Below are 13,592 nucleotides of genomic sequence, written 5' to 3'. Positions count from 1 at the left end.
TGGTGTGTAAATAAAATTCCTCAATTTGTTTAAAGGAAACTAAAACCATTATTGTAATTATCCTTTTATAAAACAAATTAATAGAGAAAGGGGGAGGGGGCATTGATTTCGAGAGTTACAATTCAATTTGAATTTTAAATCTCCTCTTCTTTTCCTTTTTTTGTCCCCATGGTTTCCAATTAGCATTACGGGAAGGCAAAAGTGGAACTAAACTAGGCACTTTTCCCTGATTTTACAGTGCCTCAACTCAATGGTGGAAAATATGGACTATGGAGACGAACAATTATTGCTATTGTATATGCAGATACATGATCTTAAAAGGAAAGTTTACAAACCAAAAACTTGTCTACAGAACTCTTTTTCCTTGTAAGGTGTTAACAAATCAAGGGAAAAAGTCCTAGCCTTAGATGGCAAGGTCCCTTGCCTTGAAAGCCGCATGGGTTCTAGTCCTCCTGCCTTAAGGGCCACGCGACAATGAAGTCAAGCTCCCAAAATTTACTGGGTCACCTAGTGCGGAAATCCTCATGGCATTTTCCTGCAAAATAAATCAGGGAATAAAAAGAATTGAGTGTGAATGAATAACTTCTGGTAGAAGGTTTGTTTTCCATCTGAAGGCCAAATAGCACGTAATTCAAAACTTCATTGGACCCTAATGCATCCATGGTAAGCTACATTGAAGTAATAGCAGCTTCACCAGAGCAGTTCAGTAGCCGAAATATCAGTGACGTCCAATAAGCACACTCAAGCCACAAAGAGACGTTAAAATCTCCATGCATGCTACAATGTTTAGTTTGGAAGAGAACATATGATGCACTTCTTTGTTTTTCCTTGGCATTGATGAAAGTTACAAATTACAAGTAATGCACAACAAGGTCCAAAAGAGAAGAAAAGGTAATGAAAGATAAAGGTAAATGAAGTCAAATTTGAAGTGACAAGTAAAATAAAAGCCTAAACCATAAGTTTCTTCTGGGAACTACAGCTTACCAAATAGACCCCTATGCACAGGGACAGAGTCTCTTGGTATGACGATGCGAACCATCACAAGAAAGCACTGAATGGGTCTGAGTATATAAGCATGCTCCTGGATTCTGAAAAGTGCAAAGGTGATATATAATAAGAATTCTTCCAAAGAAAAACTAATCTCAACAAAAGGGGTTTCATCCTTTTTATCAACAATTTAATTTATTAAAGAGAAACAGACCATAAAACGTGCTTGCTTGAGATCTTGAAGTAATTAAGAATCACTAAGAAAGATTAAATGGACATGGTTGCATTTTCTCATCTTCCAATGAAAGGAACTGGAAAACTTTTTTCCAGAATAGGATAAAGCTACTACACTCCCAAATACAAACACCAAACACCCAAACTCTGGATAATACCTTGAATAAATTCAGAAATTTCCTGACTAACATCCCAATTCTATTAAAAGAAAAACAGTAGCAACTTTGCATCAATTTGATATAGCCGAACCATCAGTAGATTACACTTGGGCGTGCCTTGGGAGTTGGGTGCACATACCAAATGTTTCGGAGCATCATCAACAACTTCAGCAGGCTGGTCCACTCCAACGCTTGCTAAACATGCGCTTTTGCAACCCAAAAATTTCTGCATCCTACAACAACCAAAAAGGTCAAATGAAATTGTTTTTTATATCTTCGTTTGTTCTGGAAATTGCAATTTTATTGGAAAACAGAAATCAATAAAATGAACTAATTCAGATATGCAAATCAAATCCATAGAAATGTCCCAACCACGCGCACCCAAAAGATCAAGTAATAACTAATGGATCATGTGTATCGTTTATGTTCAACTTGATCTTAGCAACAAAAATACAAAATACAGGCATTCTAATGTGGTAAGAAAATTGAAGTAACCACGCATCAAGCATATCCTTTACATTCAACTTGATATTCAAAACTTACAAAATATGAGATGAAGGCATTCTAATGCGGTAAGAAAAATTGAAGAAATAAACCAGGCATATCCTTTACATATTCAACTTGACTTCAGCTACAAAAATTGCAAAATATATAGGCATTCTAAAAATTGATGTACTTACATATCACACTGATTAAGTACCAAAAGCTTGTTTAGGACACATGATTGTCCATTTGACTTGCAAACTGAATCACACGATTCGCCTTGCCTGTTTATCATTTGATAAGAAATTTAGTTAATAAGATCCAGTTAAATATTGCATGTACTAACCGAAACAGGGAAAACTGCACTCACTTTCCAACAATTACATTGATACCAGCTAGTCTTGCGTCAATGTTCATGATAGCTGCCCCTGTTGCAGTAAAAAGTTGAAACAGATGAAATAGGGTTAGAGACAACTGCTATTTTATCATTACAAAAGTAAAATTTTAAACCAACCTGAAGAATTTGAAGGCTGAGAAAAGCAATGGTGGAAATCGCTAAGATAAGCATTCTCATGGACCTGAGAAATATGAAACAGTACACATCTAGAATCATGACTTCAAAAAGACAACAAATGTTTATTTAGTAATTTAAGCGGGATAGCATAGATACAAAGTCACGCACCTACGACAATGTTTAATGAAGTGAAAAAAATGATAGAAAAGGAGAAATGATGGTCCCCTAGGACAATGGTAAACAAATGAGGCTTAGTGACTCAAAATAAAATGATTAATGACTAGAAAACAATTCAAATATAAATAATAAATAAAAACTTTCGATTGTTCGTTTTCCTTTCTGAAGAATCTTTTTCCACATTTGAACTAGCACTACTTATGCATGATCTCATAATGATGCCAAAGTTCACTACATGTTTAAGTCAAAAGGATTTTCCAATAAAATTAGTAATACCCACTCAGTTCTCTTTGCAAATTCTTGCAACTAGGAAAAACAAAGATGACCAATATTCCATAATTGTACAGTATGAGATGTGGTGGGACCACTCCTAGGATATATAAAATCAGCTCATTTCAGATCTCATGATAACAGCAGATACATGCCAAAATCACCACCTCAACAGCAGCTTATGTCGTTTAAAATCATAACTTCAAGAGAAACAACAGAACAAAGAGTAGTACTAACCAGACTTTCAGAATTATGACGGCACCTTGCAGTACAGAAATCAAATACACCAGCATAAGTTGCTGCCAGAAACCAATATAAATATTTATCATGCTTAGAAGTCCTAATTAATCCATTTCAATTATATAAAAGCATTTCATAAATGGCATTTCACTGGAATATGTCCTGAAAAAGACTACAAGATATAACTGCTTAATTATTGGACGAGCAACTGCATTAACCAAAGACTTCCGATAGAAATATATTTTTATCCATGACATGGTATAATTTACCTGCAGTGGCCGGTTTAGCTATCTTCACCTTCAATATTTGTTCCCTTCTTGTCTGCAGAGTAGATACAAGCTATAAGTGTCATTTTGCAGATTACATGAATTTAAGGGGTAAAAAGGAAACTGAATGAGCAAACGAGAAAAATACCCGTGCAGGATTCAGGCAGCACGTAACACAAAACTCATAAGAATTGCAACACCGTGAGATAAGATTGCAACCACTGTGGACAAGAACAAAAGTCTCATAAGTTTGCCTAGTACTTGCACTTCAGGTAAAACAAAACTCAAAACCAGCTCTGCAAACTCACTGACAAGAGAATTTCTCTCCCCTTTGAGGACAGCAGCGGGATGAGGGATCCACTGATAAAGCATCACATACATGGCCTATGGTACACATGGAAACCATGAAACTAAGCAGGTAAAAATAATCAAAGCAACAAAGTGGGCTTTTACACTGAGCAATTCAGACTTAAAATGTAGTGTATCTAAAATGAAAACCAATAGCAATGGTATTAGATGTGCTGATAAAAGCCATAAGTCATCAAAAGTAGATGACCACAAAATTAAGGAGCAAAAAGTTATGTGAAATTACTCCGGCAACAAGGATTTGGACACATCTTTATGACAATTATACCACATTATTATCGCACTCGTGAAGTAAGATAGAGACCCATACTCGAAACATTTATGGAGATGAACATAAAACTACAAAGAAAGGACGGAACTAGGAGATAATGAAAGGAGGAGAAAAGGAAGAAGATGGATGGATGTTACAACAAAGAATATGAGCTCTATAGATTAATGAAGATTATAGCTCTAGATAGCAATAAATGGCGAAAGAGAATCCACGTAGTAGATTTAAACTGGTTTCTCCTAAGGATTCATGTATCTAGTTGAGGGTGAAACCTTGGCCAAGTGCTACTGTCGCTTCACCGCCACAGGTCACGGATTCCATTCGTAAAAAATCATCTCTGCTACGTAGGGTAAGGATTTGTGTATTTGACCCTTTCCTGAGGCAAGCTCCACTATGGTCCCTTGTGTAGGGGATTTGTTAACTTATTCCATTCATGTAGCAAGCCTCAAACTGCTATTTGGAATAACGACCAAAGTGATTACGATGATCATGGAATTCTATTGGAGGCTCTAATATTAGCAAGAGACCTGAAGATTATAACCTTTTGACCATTAAAAAGATAATAAACGTCAATTACAGTAAGCGAATGAAAACCTCACAAAATAGAGCACTCACCATTATCGTCAGATAGCAAATATCTTCCTTGAATTGTAGTTCTACAAATTCGCTTATCTTGCAATCCAATATCCTTCCTGCAATGTAAATTACAAATGATAATTAAAGAAAGCCCTTAATTCAACTGAACTTTTGATAGAATGAGTTTAATAGGGCCGAAAGAGAATCCATAACGCAATAACTTCCAAGCAAGTATCTTCTATGCAAATAGAATCTATCAACATGAATAAAGAACTTAAAGTCCTGACAGAATATGAGTTTCTTGTAAACAAAAGGCACAACAAAATTACAGAGTGAGCATACAAAAGAAACATCCAAAAGAAGAAAGATATTGAAAAGAGAAAAAAAAAAAACTATACATTCCAAGAAGCAAAGAATACAAGTTTACGGAATGGAACATCAGAAATTCGAATGAGACTGATGCATAAGAGTCATAAAGAAACAAATATAGTCAGGCTCAACAATTATCATTGTCTAGTGTTCAGTGACGCTCAAGAGTAGCGAAGGAACCCTGAAATCTTCTGCTATTTCTCTAACCAAAAATCAACAAAAAGGAAGCAGACACTATTCCAGGCATCTTCTTATTCCTCTGCTCTCTCCACACCCGGACAGTACCACAGCTCCTTAACAAACCAAGGCAACTTCTGAACCAATCGAAAATGATTCATAGCGTTCCCAACCCTTTTGCATATATAATATCGCAATCACGACTTTACCCTTTCTAGTTAGAATTTCTACCACAAATAGGGTGAAGTATTGCTATAAAGGCAAAAATGGTGGCGATCTATATATATAGTTCACAGATATCAAAATTAACAGAAGATTGCAGTACCTGATTGCTGAAATTGTGGTAAAACAATGGAGGAAAACGAATTGAAAGAATATCCAAGACCACCTCATCGAAGATTTGGACATTAACAAGGAGCACAATCTAAAATTCTCTAAGCACATCAACTCGTCGCCTTAGTTAATGGCTGTGCCGGAGACGAGCACATTCATGTATATTCAAAAATTTGTGGGACTCTACGATTGCTGTGATCTCCGAGGACGTTCCGATCTGAGAGAGGGGAAGGAGACGAGAGAGGACAGCTCTCATGAATTTCGTGAAAATCAGAATTTTGGAAAGAATATAATCTATAAAATTCCGGATCTTAAGTACGGGCGGTAAAAAGATCGGTTACGGGTAAGATCCGGATTAGACTATCATAGAGTTGATGGGTGGTAGACCGTACACGTACGCCTCATTTTTTAAAGTGATGCGCGAAACAGCTTTTTCCGTTATAACTCACCTCACAGCATCGCACATTATCTCACAACAGTTGACAGCACTCTCAAACATGCCCTATGTTTCGTCTATCCCATTACCACATTGATTCCACGGAGATGGAATATTTCCGCGGTTGTTCTTGTTCCCTCTGCATTTGTGTTTGTGCTATAGAGGAATGGCATTTCTCTTGAAGACCAAAACAATAAGGTAAACAATACATATACCAATGACAGAGAAGGAATGGCATTTTTTTTTTATCTAAAAAGTTGCATTTTCAGATAATGAAAGAGTTGGGACATGATGGTTCAGGTACTTCCACAACTCCTTTAAGCATATGTAATACCCTTCTCATGGTTGGCCTTAGAGAAGAGTCTTCTTGAATACACCATATGGCAATCATGACAAACCTCTTCAGCTTCTCCATCTCATTCATGGCCTCTGCGTCATCTTCATCAACACGCACTGTTATTTGACCTATCTTTTAAAAAAAAAAAAAAATGACAATGGGTGTACTCAGAAACATATGAATTTTTAATGGATTTTTTAGTAATGGGGTGTAAATGGGAAAATGATGGGTACATCTAACCCCGTCCAAAGAGTTTTATGAAATATTTACGTAATTGATCAAATTTGGATTTATTTATTTTAATTTCATTTATTTTTTGCGATATAATATTGGATGAATGGACATACTTTTTTTCTTAAATAAAATTTTAATTAATTGGATTTTTTTTTGGTACATTGAATGGGGAGGGGGATCGAACCCTAGACCTAATATTTAGGTGTGGGAATGTATTATGAGCTAAGCTGGAGGTTGTTCGTTAATTGGAATAATTATAAAACCTTACATAAAGTAAAATTCAAAATAAATATGGATATAGTTATAGTTATAGTGACAAATACAAACACAAGTTAACACTTAATAATGATACAAGAAGTCTTTTTGGTAGAGCGGTTTGATTGATTTTCAATGCTAGCGGAAAAGCTGTGGAAAAAAGGTTGAGCTTAAAGCTCTTAAATATGCTGTGAGGTGTTTGGTGAACTAAAAACTGACACTAGCAAAAAAATTGTTGAGTAAAAGTATTATCTTAAATTTAATAATAATTTTTTAATCATTTTATTAATAAATTTAAGCTAATACATATAATTTATTATTAAAATTAATTATAAAGTGTTTTTATATCAAAACTGAAAATGTTAATTAGTAAAAGAAATAAAATAATAAAATATAATGTTGTAAATATTAATACAAATTGTTAATAAAAAATGGTTAAGTAAAATAATAATGTAAATATTTTTTTAAATAAAATTAACAAAGAAATGTTCAAATGTTAAGCCAAACAGATGTTAAGTAAAAAATAGTAGAGTATAAATTGTGTTTTTCAGTAATGTTAACAGGCATGTGGGCCCAACCTTTATTAAAAAGTAACAAATTGTAATAATTATTGTGGGATCCATAAAAAAATATGAAAAAAAATAAAACCAAAGCTCCTATCTGGAGTTTCTGGGATGACAGCAGATCTGTTGTCCGCTGCACCTCGCTTGGTGCAACGAAAGTCGAAAGTGGTTCCGTCAGCGCCTCAGCGAATCCACTTTGACTTCCACTGTACCAAACAGGCGGAACATTCAAGTTGAGAAGAAAAAAATTTATAATAAATCAATAACATCAAATAATCTCAAAATTAGTTTGTCCCGTACAATTACTATATATTATCAATCATATCTCTTGATGAAGATACATTAGTTATATATGCGAAATTTGAATCCGCGATTAAACGAGACAAGCCTTTTGTGTTTGGACTCTTTACCCAATTTTAAATTTGATAAAATTTATGTGTTTATACCTGAATTTCGATATATTATTGTTGTTCAAATTTGATTTAATTTGAATCAAACAAATTGAGTCATCCGGACAGAGGTAATTTTGCTGCTTTTGCCACCCCCTTCTTAAGGTTAATTCAAGTCGATGCCTCAATGGTTGAGATTAAAGTATTTGATCCAACGGGTAAATAGGACAAAGATGGGACAAAATGGGCGTGGGCCTGTCGTCACCAATCTCTCAGTCTGTAAAATGCCAACTAACCACCACCTTCATATGCTCCGACTAGTGCTCTCATGCCGAAAGGTCACGGCCCAAGTCACAGACCCGGCAACTTCCACCATCGTCGCTATGGCTTCCTCCACCGAGCCCGAATTCCTTCCTGAGTTTCGCGCCAAGCAGGAACGGTTTCCACGGCTCCGCTTCTTATGGGATGCCAGGACGGCCACCCGGGTTGGGGAGAAGCTTGCCTTTCGCTTGAGAGAGATTGGCATTCCCGGCGTCCACATCGACGCCGATGAGGAGATTCTGAGGCCTGTACACTACAGGAAGAAGGCGTTGCCGTTCTTTGATTCGGTTAGGCGCGCCGGAGTGGAGATTCATGGAGCCGAGAGGCTAGGAGAGATTGGGCCCGTGACTGTCAAGGTTTGAAGACAAAAGGGTGCGTTTAAGAATCTGGAAATTCATCGATTACCTCTATATTTTTCTACTCTATTTAAATTATTTGTACGAATTTTATTTTAGACTCCCAGCTAATATACTCCATTGATGATAAACTATGCTTTTCTCTTGATACGACACTTTGTGTACTAAATTTGTGATAAAAGATCATACTTATTAGTGAAAACCATATTTACTGAAGATTCAGAATACTTTTGCTTACCGGTGTGATTGATTTACTTGCTATAGAGATCAAATATAATTGTGAACCTTACTGGAAATATTTTTGCCTTGGCTTGCCATGAGCCTATGCAATTTCTGGGATTGCATGTTACTAAATTTTGAAGCTTTTGCTTATGTGCTTGATGTTCTTGCAATGTTGATACAAGGCTTAAAGTGATTTACTTAGCTGGTCCTATATCACAGAGTTTAGGTGTAAAAGCCTAGAAGGATAAACAAGGATTTAATTACTTTCAGAAAGCAAAAATCACTATAAAACAAAATATTGTATTTTTTTTTGGAAAGATTTTTTTTTTCTTAATGGCACCAAGGGGGTGCAACCCAAGAGCGAACTTGATTACACAATTTTGATATAATCGAAAATATTAGAACAAGTCCTAATCGACCAGTGCTTAAGCTTTGAAAGTCAATTATCCAAAAAAATCCCCATCGAACACTCCTTCTTGAGGAAAATTCTAGAGTTCCGCTCCTTCCAGATTAACCAACAGGTGCCCTGAAAAACCATAAGCAGATACTTGGCTTTGGATTTACAAGAGGTGAGGAGCTGCCAAGCTTCCATTTCCAAGCTCAAATTACTACAGGGGACCCAATTGACTCCCATAAGACTCCACACCATGCTCCAAACTTTAGAAACCCAAGGACAATGCAACAAGAGATGAGAGATTGTTTCTTCCTCTTGCTTACAAAGGACACATCTGTTAGGGCCTCTTTTCTGTAAGTTGTCAATGGTGAGAATTCTACCCCATAAAGCCTCCCAAAAGAAGAAAGATACCTTAGGGGGACAAGGGCTATGCCAAACACAACTCCAACGCAAACTAGGAGGCTTCACAATATGATTAGAATAAATAAGGTGAGTGTAGTAGGATTTAACCGATAAAGCTAAATCGGGTGAGAGAGACCAACACATCTTATCTTCCCCAGTGAGAAAGCTTGGCAAACAATCATATAGAGTCTTCCGGAAAGAAATAAAAAGGTCAATCTCCCAATCTTGAGCCTCCCTAGAGAAACACAAGGACCAAGAGCCTCCATCAATAAGATCACCACTTGCTCTTGCACTGGGCAGGGTCAGGAGATGCAGGATGTATGCAAACTTTATTCCCATGTAATAAGTGGAGTGACAGTTTTCAGGAGTTGAACTTGTGTACTTTAGGTTGCAATTACACCCCTACACATAATTTCGGTATGCTAATAGTTTTGATCTAAGAGAAGTGAATCTTCTGAGGATAGTTTGGAACATGTGAATATCCAAGTTATCATGGTTATGGCAGTTTTGGAGGCTTGACAACTCGATGGTTGGAGTTGTTTTTTGTATGGTTAGCTGTCAAATTACTGCATGGGATGGTGTTATTCTCTAATCTCTACATAATACTAGAAAAGTGATTGAAGTTTGGAGTTCTCGTATTATATGGTCAGGATTAAGTATTTGAAGAAGGGAGGTGGAGGTGATTTCATGACTGGCTTTGCTTTTCTTGACCTCTCTTCTACCCTGTCTTAAGGGGAATCTGTGAAGGTGGGTGACTAACTGACTATTGATGTTGGTGTAGAAGATGCATATTCCCTCTTTATCTCTATTTTCTTCTGTCCCTTCTTCCTTCCGTCTTCTTGGTACTCTTCCTCTGTCTCCTTTCCTTTAATCCAGAATAGTCTTAATTAATTTATTTTCCTCGTCTCCCCTAACAAGTCTTCAGATCACTAAACTTTGGAAGACAATAAAATTTCAAGAGAGTACTTATATTGGAATGCTATTTTTGTTTTTTTCTCTAAGGTTTGATTGGTTGAGTGAAAAAAAAAATGAGAGTGAGGATGGACAATAAAATGAATGATGATAGAAGTGAATAAAAAAGGGGAGCTATATTATGCTTTTGGGGTTGGCGTTTCAGGCTCTAGTGTTTGTGGTGTCTTTTTGGGAAGTTTAGGAGTTTTCCAAAATGTTGATCAATGAAATCTGGTGGAGCAACGTTACTTCAAAAGAATGGGTATAATAGAATACTATAGATATAGAAGAAAAAGAAGAAGAGATCAGTGGGGCAATAAGAAAGAGTGCGAAGGGAGAGGAGAAAAGAAATACAAAAAATCAGAATATTCAGAATAGTCATCGTGTGACAAAGAAAAGGGGAAACTCAACTTCTTTTGCATTTCATGGTGATTCTTTGTCTTGGTTGCACCTTGACAGGTCGTCTGTTGGGATTCGTGAGGTTTAAGGAGCGAGTGGTTTGATGTAGTAAAGAGTGAAAAAAAGTGAAGAAAAGTAAAAAAAAAAAAAAAAAGGGTGCAAAAAGAAAGGGAGAGATAGAGAGTAAGGAGGCTGTAGCATACTTTCCCTTTCAGTTGTTTTTGCTTCTCTGTTGTTTTCCTTGTTCTTCCCTGTACTCTTTCTCTGAGCGGCACTGTCTTTTTGCCCCTGGATTAAAATTACCTTTTGCACCCAAAAAAATATAAAAACTAAAATAGTAGTGTGGTGGTTCAAATTTACTGTTCATTGAAATTTGCTTTTTGCAGCTGTTGATGGCAACAAGGGTGTACCTTTCTTCCATGATTTGAGTTCATGTGGTGGTTCAATTTATCTGCTTATGGCTGCAGCTTCTGTTTTTTTTTTTTTTTTTTTTTTTTTTTTTCAATCGTGGAGCATATGCACATTGTTGGTAAATGTTGTTTTACATGGGATTATAGGCTTATAGCTTAGGCTGATGCAGCTTTTAGTACCATATCAAACTATGATTTTCTTGATGTGATTTCTAGGTAGGATTGTCTTTCACTCTTTTGGATATATCAATAAACTTGGTGATTGTCAAACATATGTTGTAGAATTTCATACATTTTATTTTCATTACTGAATTTAACACATAAGGGGGGAGAATTTCATACATTTTATTTTCATTACTGAATAATATAACACATAAGGGGAGAAAAAGAAGAGAAACAGAGAAGGATTTTATTTGCATCTGCTTCCATATTACTGAGCAACAAATAAAGTATTGACTTTGCGTTTACGGTATGATTTTCATTTCCTTCAATCTTTCCACCCAAACTGGTATATTCTTTAGAGTGTTAGCAAACCCAAAGAACCCGAATTCACGACTCTTGTTCATGCTACTAACATGCTGAAACTCAAAGTTCAAGACTGTAGAGAGAGCATCAAAGCAAGTGATTTCTTCCATCGTATTCTTTTGCAGCCCGTGCTTCTCCACAATCTCATCCCACACTTTTCCTTTATCCTTGATCATTGCAGCAATGTCAAACTTTTCCGTTCCATCAAAATCCACAAATGGGACACCAAAGATCTCACAAAACACCTTCCATAAGCTTTTCCATGTAAAAAAATCACCATTAGTGCAGTTGAAGGCTTGATTCTTCGCCTTTCCGGTAACAGCTGCCCATATATGCTGCTCTGCTAGTACCCGCGAATCAGTCATATCGCAGAAGTGCTCCCAGGTGTACCGATTGCCAAAATATCGAAACGGCAACCCCTGGTGCTGGCATATAGTGGCGTACACAGATAATGTCAGCAGTGTGTTATGGATGCTTCTTGTGGATGCACCCATGATTATCGACGAACGATGCACAGAATAGGTGAACGATGACTCTGAAGCGACTAGGTCTTCTAAGGCATAGTAGAAGTTGGGGTAAGGCAATCTAGGAACATCTTCTTGGAAAGGTGATTCATGATGAACTAACTGGTTTGCCAGTGAAGGATCAAATATAGGTCCCATATAATGTTTAGTACCTGTTTGCAGAGTCAGGTGCCTTAGCCGTGAAGGTACCGCTGATTTGAGCACTTGAAGTACATTTGTGAGCATCATTAAATTCATACTTATGTTAACCTCCTCGCTTTCTCGGAGCTGGTAGGGTACCCAAAATACATGGGTGACTTCATGCGCAATTGGAGAGAGTTCCTTGGATGTGTTTTCATAGTTGAGGACATCGAAGGTTATGTAACGATCAAGCAAAGAGGAGGGAAACCCATCCGGCATAGGCCTCCTTGCAGCACCGTAAACCTTCCACGGGCGATGAAGGGCTGTCGGGTTCTTTAGTGCTTCAACGAGGCTCAAGCCTGTCAGTCCTGTGACACCAACAATTAGTGCAACTGATGTATCAGGTCTTGCTTGTTCCATGGCTTGAAAATACTTGCACAACAGATAGATTTTGTTTAAAGCTTGTGACTTGTGCTGCAAATGTAAGCTAGTGGATCATATGTAAGCTGACCTTATCCTGAATTCTGATATTTTACAGCCGTATCATTTGTCTTTATCTTTCAAGCAGACAAAGAAGAACCATTAACAAATGAAAGCTACCGGCATCGTAGTAGACAAGCATTAAGCAGTCATTCTCATGACTTTGTCTAACAATACTGATTATTTTACAGGTTAGAAGATGACTTAATGGACGGCAAAGATACTTCTTCATATTGATGGGACATTTTTAAATAAGAACGTATATGCCTCGCCAAGGGTATAATTAGCCATCTTCCTATGTAGCTGAATTATACATACTTTTTTTTTTGATAAACATATATACATACATCTAACAATATGCAAACAACACTTCACACATACCACCCGTGAGTATTACATCACAGGTAAAAAGGCATGTGGAAGTAGAAGCTTATATATTGAAAGACACACACACATCCGATGTGGGATTTGTTTACAGACAAACCCACATCACTCAACACTTTTTTTTGATAAACATATATACATACATCTAACAATATGCAAACAACACTTCACACATACCACCCGTGTGTTAAAAACTTAAAATTTTTTGTTTATGTAATAATATTAATCATGTGGATGCTCACATTACATTATTAGTGGTAGTTAGTAGGAGGCTAATTAAAGTAGTTAGTACTTTAATCACAATATCTTTTTTTATTCCTAACCCGTGTAACACGACTAGGGATGGCAACGGGGTGGGGCAGGGGTCGCCTCGCCCCCGCACCTCCAGGTGGTGCCCTGCGCCCTGGCCCGCCCTACCCCGCCCCTATTCAACACTTTGAAAATTGCAAAATTAAATTTGCATATCCTAGGA

The 13,592-nt window shown here is 36.8% G+C and overlaps 3 protein-coding genes across 4 annotated transcripts; 1 reads left to right on the top strand and 2 right to left on the bottom strand.

Annotated features, from left to right (window-relative positions):
* Positions 1 to 265: 265 nt before the first annotated feature.
* LOC119980526 lies at positions 266 to 5,696 on the bottom strand. Its single transcript, XM_038823254.1, has 12 exons — positions 5,411 to 5,696; positions 4,579 to 4,655; positions 3,638 to 3,713; positions 3,478 to 3,550; positions 3,333 to 3,384; positions 3,061 to 3,122; positions 2,377 to 2,440; positions 2,233 to 2,290; positions 2,060 to 2,146; positions 1,519 to 1,612; positions 985 to 1,088; positions 266 to 535 (listed from the first exon to the last, which is right to left on the bottom strand). Exons 1-11 carry the CDS (start codon positions 5,527 to 5,529, stop codon positions 996 to 998), a joined length of 855 nt encoding a protein of 284 aa, XP_038679182.1. The 5' UTR covers positions 5,530 to 5,696; the 3' UTR covers positions 266 to 535; positions 985 to 995.
* Positions 5,697 to 7,842: 2,146 nt separating this feature from the next.
* LOC119981449 lies at positions 7,843 to 13,069 on the top strand. 2 transcript variants are annotated; one of them, XM_038824569.1, is made up of 2 exons: positions 7,843 to 8,325; positions 12,928 to 13,069. In XM_038824569.1, exon 1 carries the CDS (start codon positions 7,866 to 7,868, stop codon positions 8,313 to 8,315), a length of 450 nt encoding a protein of 149 aa, XP_038680497.1. In that variant the 5' UTR covers positions 7,843 to 7,865; the 3' UTR covers positions 8,316 to 8,325; positions 12,928 to 13,069. The 2 variants fall into 2 exon arrangements, with proteins under 2 accessions (XP_038680497.1, XP_038680496.1); XM_038824568.1 differs by lacking the exon at positions 12,928 to 13,069 and adding an exon at positions 11,064 to 11,357.
* LOC119981448 (3-oxo-Delta(4,5)-steroid 5-beta-reductase-like) lies at positions 11,180 to 12,829 on the bottom strand. Its single transcript, XM_038824567.1, has one exon. It carries the CDS (start codon positions 12,674 to 12,676, stop codon positions 11,552 to 11,554), a length of 1,125 nt encoding a protein of 374 aa, XP_038680495.1. The 5' UTR covers positions 12,677 to 12,829; the 3' UTR covers positions 11,180 to 11,551.
* Positions 13,070 to 13,592: the final 523 nt, after the last annotated feature.

This window comes from Tripterygium wilfordii, chromosome 16, assembly GCF_013401445.1.
Source record: "Tripterygium wilfordii isolate XIE 37 chromosome 16, ASM1340144v1, whole genome shotgun sequence".
NCBI lineage: Eukaryota > Viridiplantae > Streptophyta > Magnoliopsida > Celastrales > Celastraceae > Tripterygium > Tripterygium wilfordii.
This window is presented reverse-complemented; position numbering and strand designations above follow the sequence as displayed.

What these genes read in the sequence shown, in the direction of transcription:
- LOC119980526 (XM_038823254.1), bottom strand. Translation starts at nt 5,529, where the DNA reads ATGTGCTTAGAGAATTTTAGATTGTGCTCCTTGTTAATGTCCAAATCT. An exon ending in AGCTAAACCGGCCACTGCAG is followed by an intron (nt 3,123 to 3,332) that starts GTAAATTATACC and finishes GGTTTCTGGCAG; the next exon opens with CAACTTATGCTGGTGTATTT. An exon ending in GTCATAATTCTGAAAGTCTG is followed by an intron (nt 2,441 to 3,060) that starts GTTAGTACTACT and finishes CATATTTCTCAG; the next exon opens with GTCCATGAGAATGCTTATCT.
- LOC119981449 (XM_038824569.1), top strand. Translation starts at nt 7,866, where the DNA reads ATGGGACAAAATGGGCGTGGGCCTGTCGTCACCAATCTCTCAGTCTGT.
- LOC119981448 (XM_038824567.1), bottom strand. Translation starts at nt 12,676, where the DNA reads ATGGAACAAGCAAGACCTGATACATCAGTTGCACTAATTGTTGGTGTC.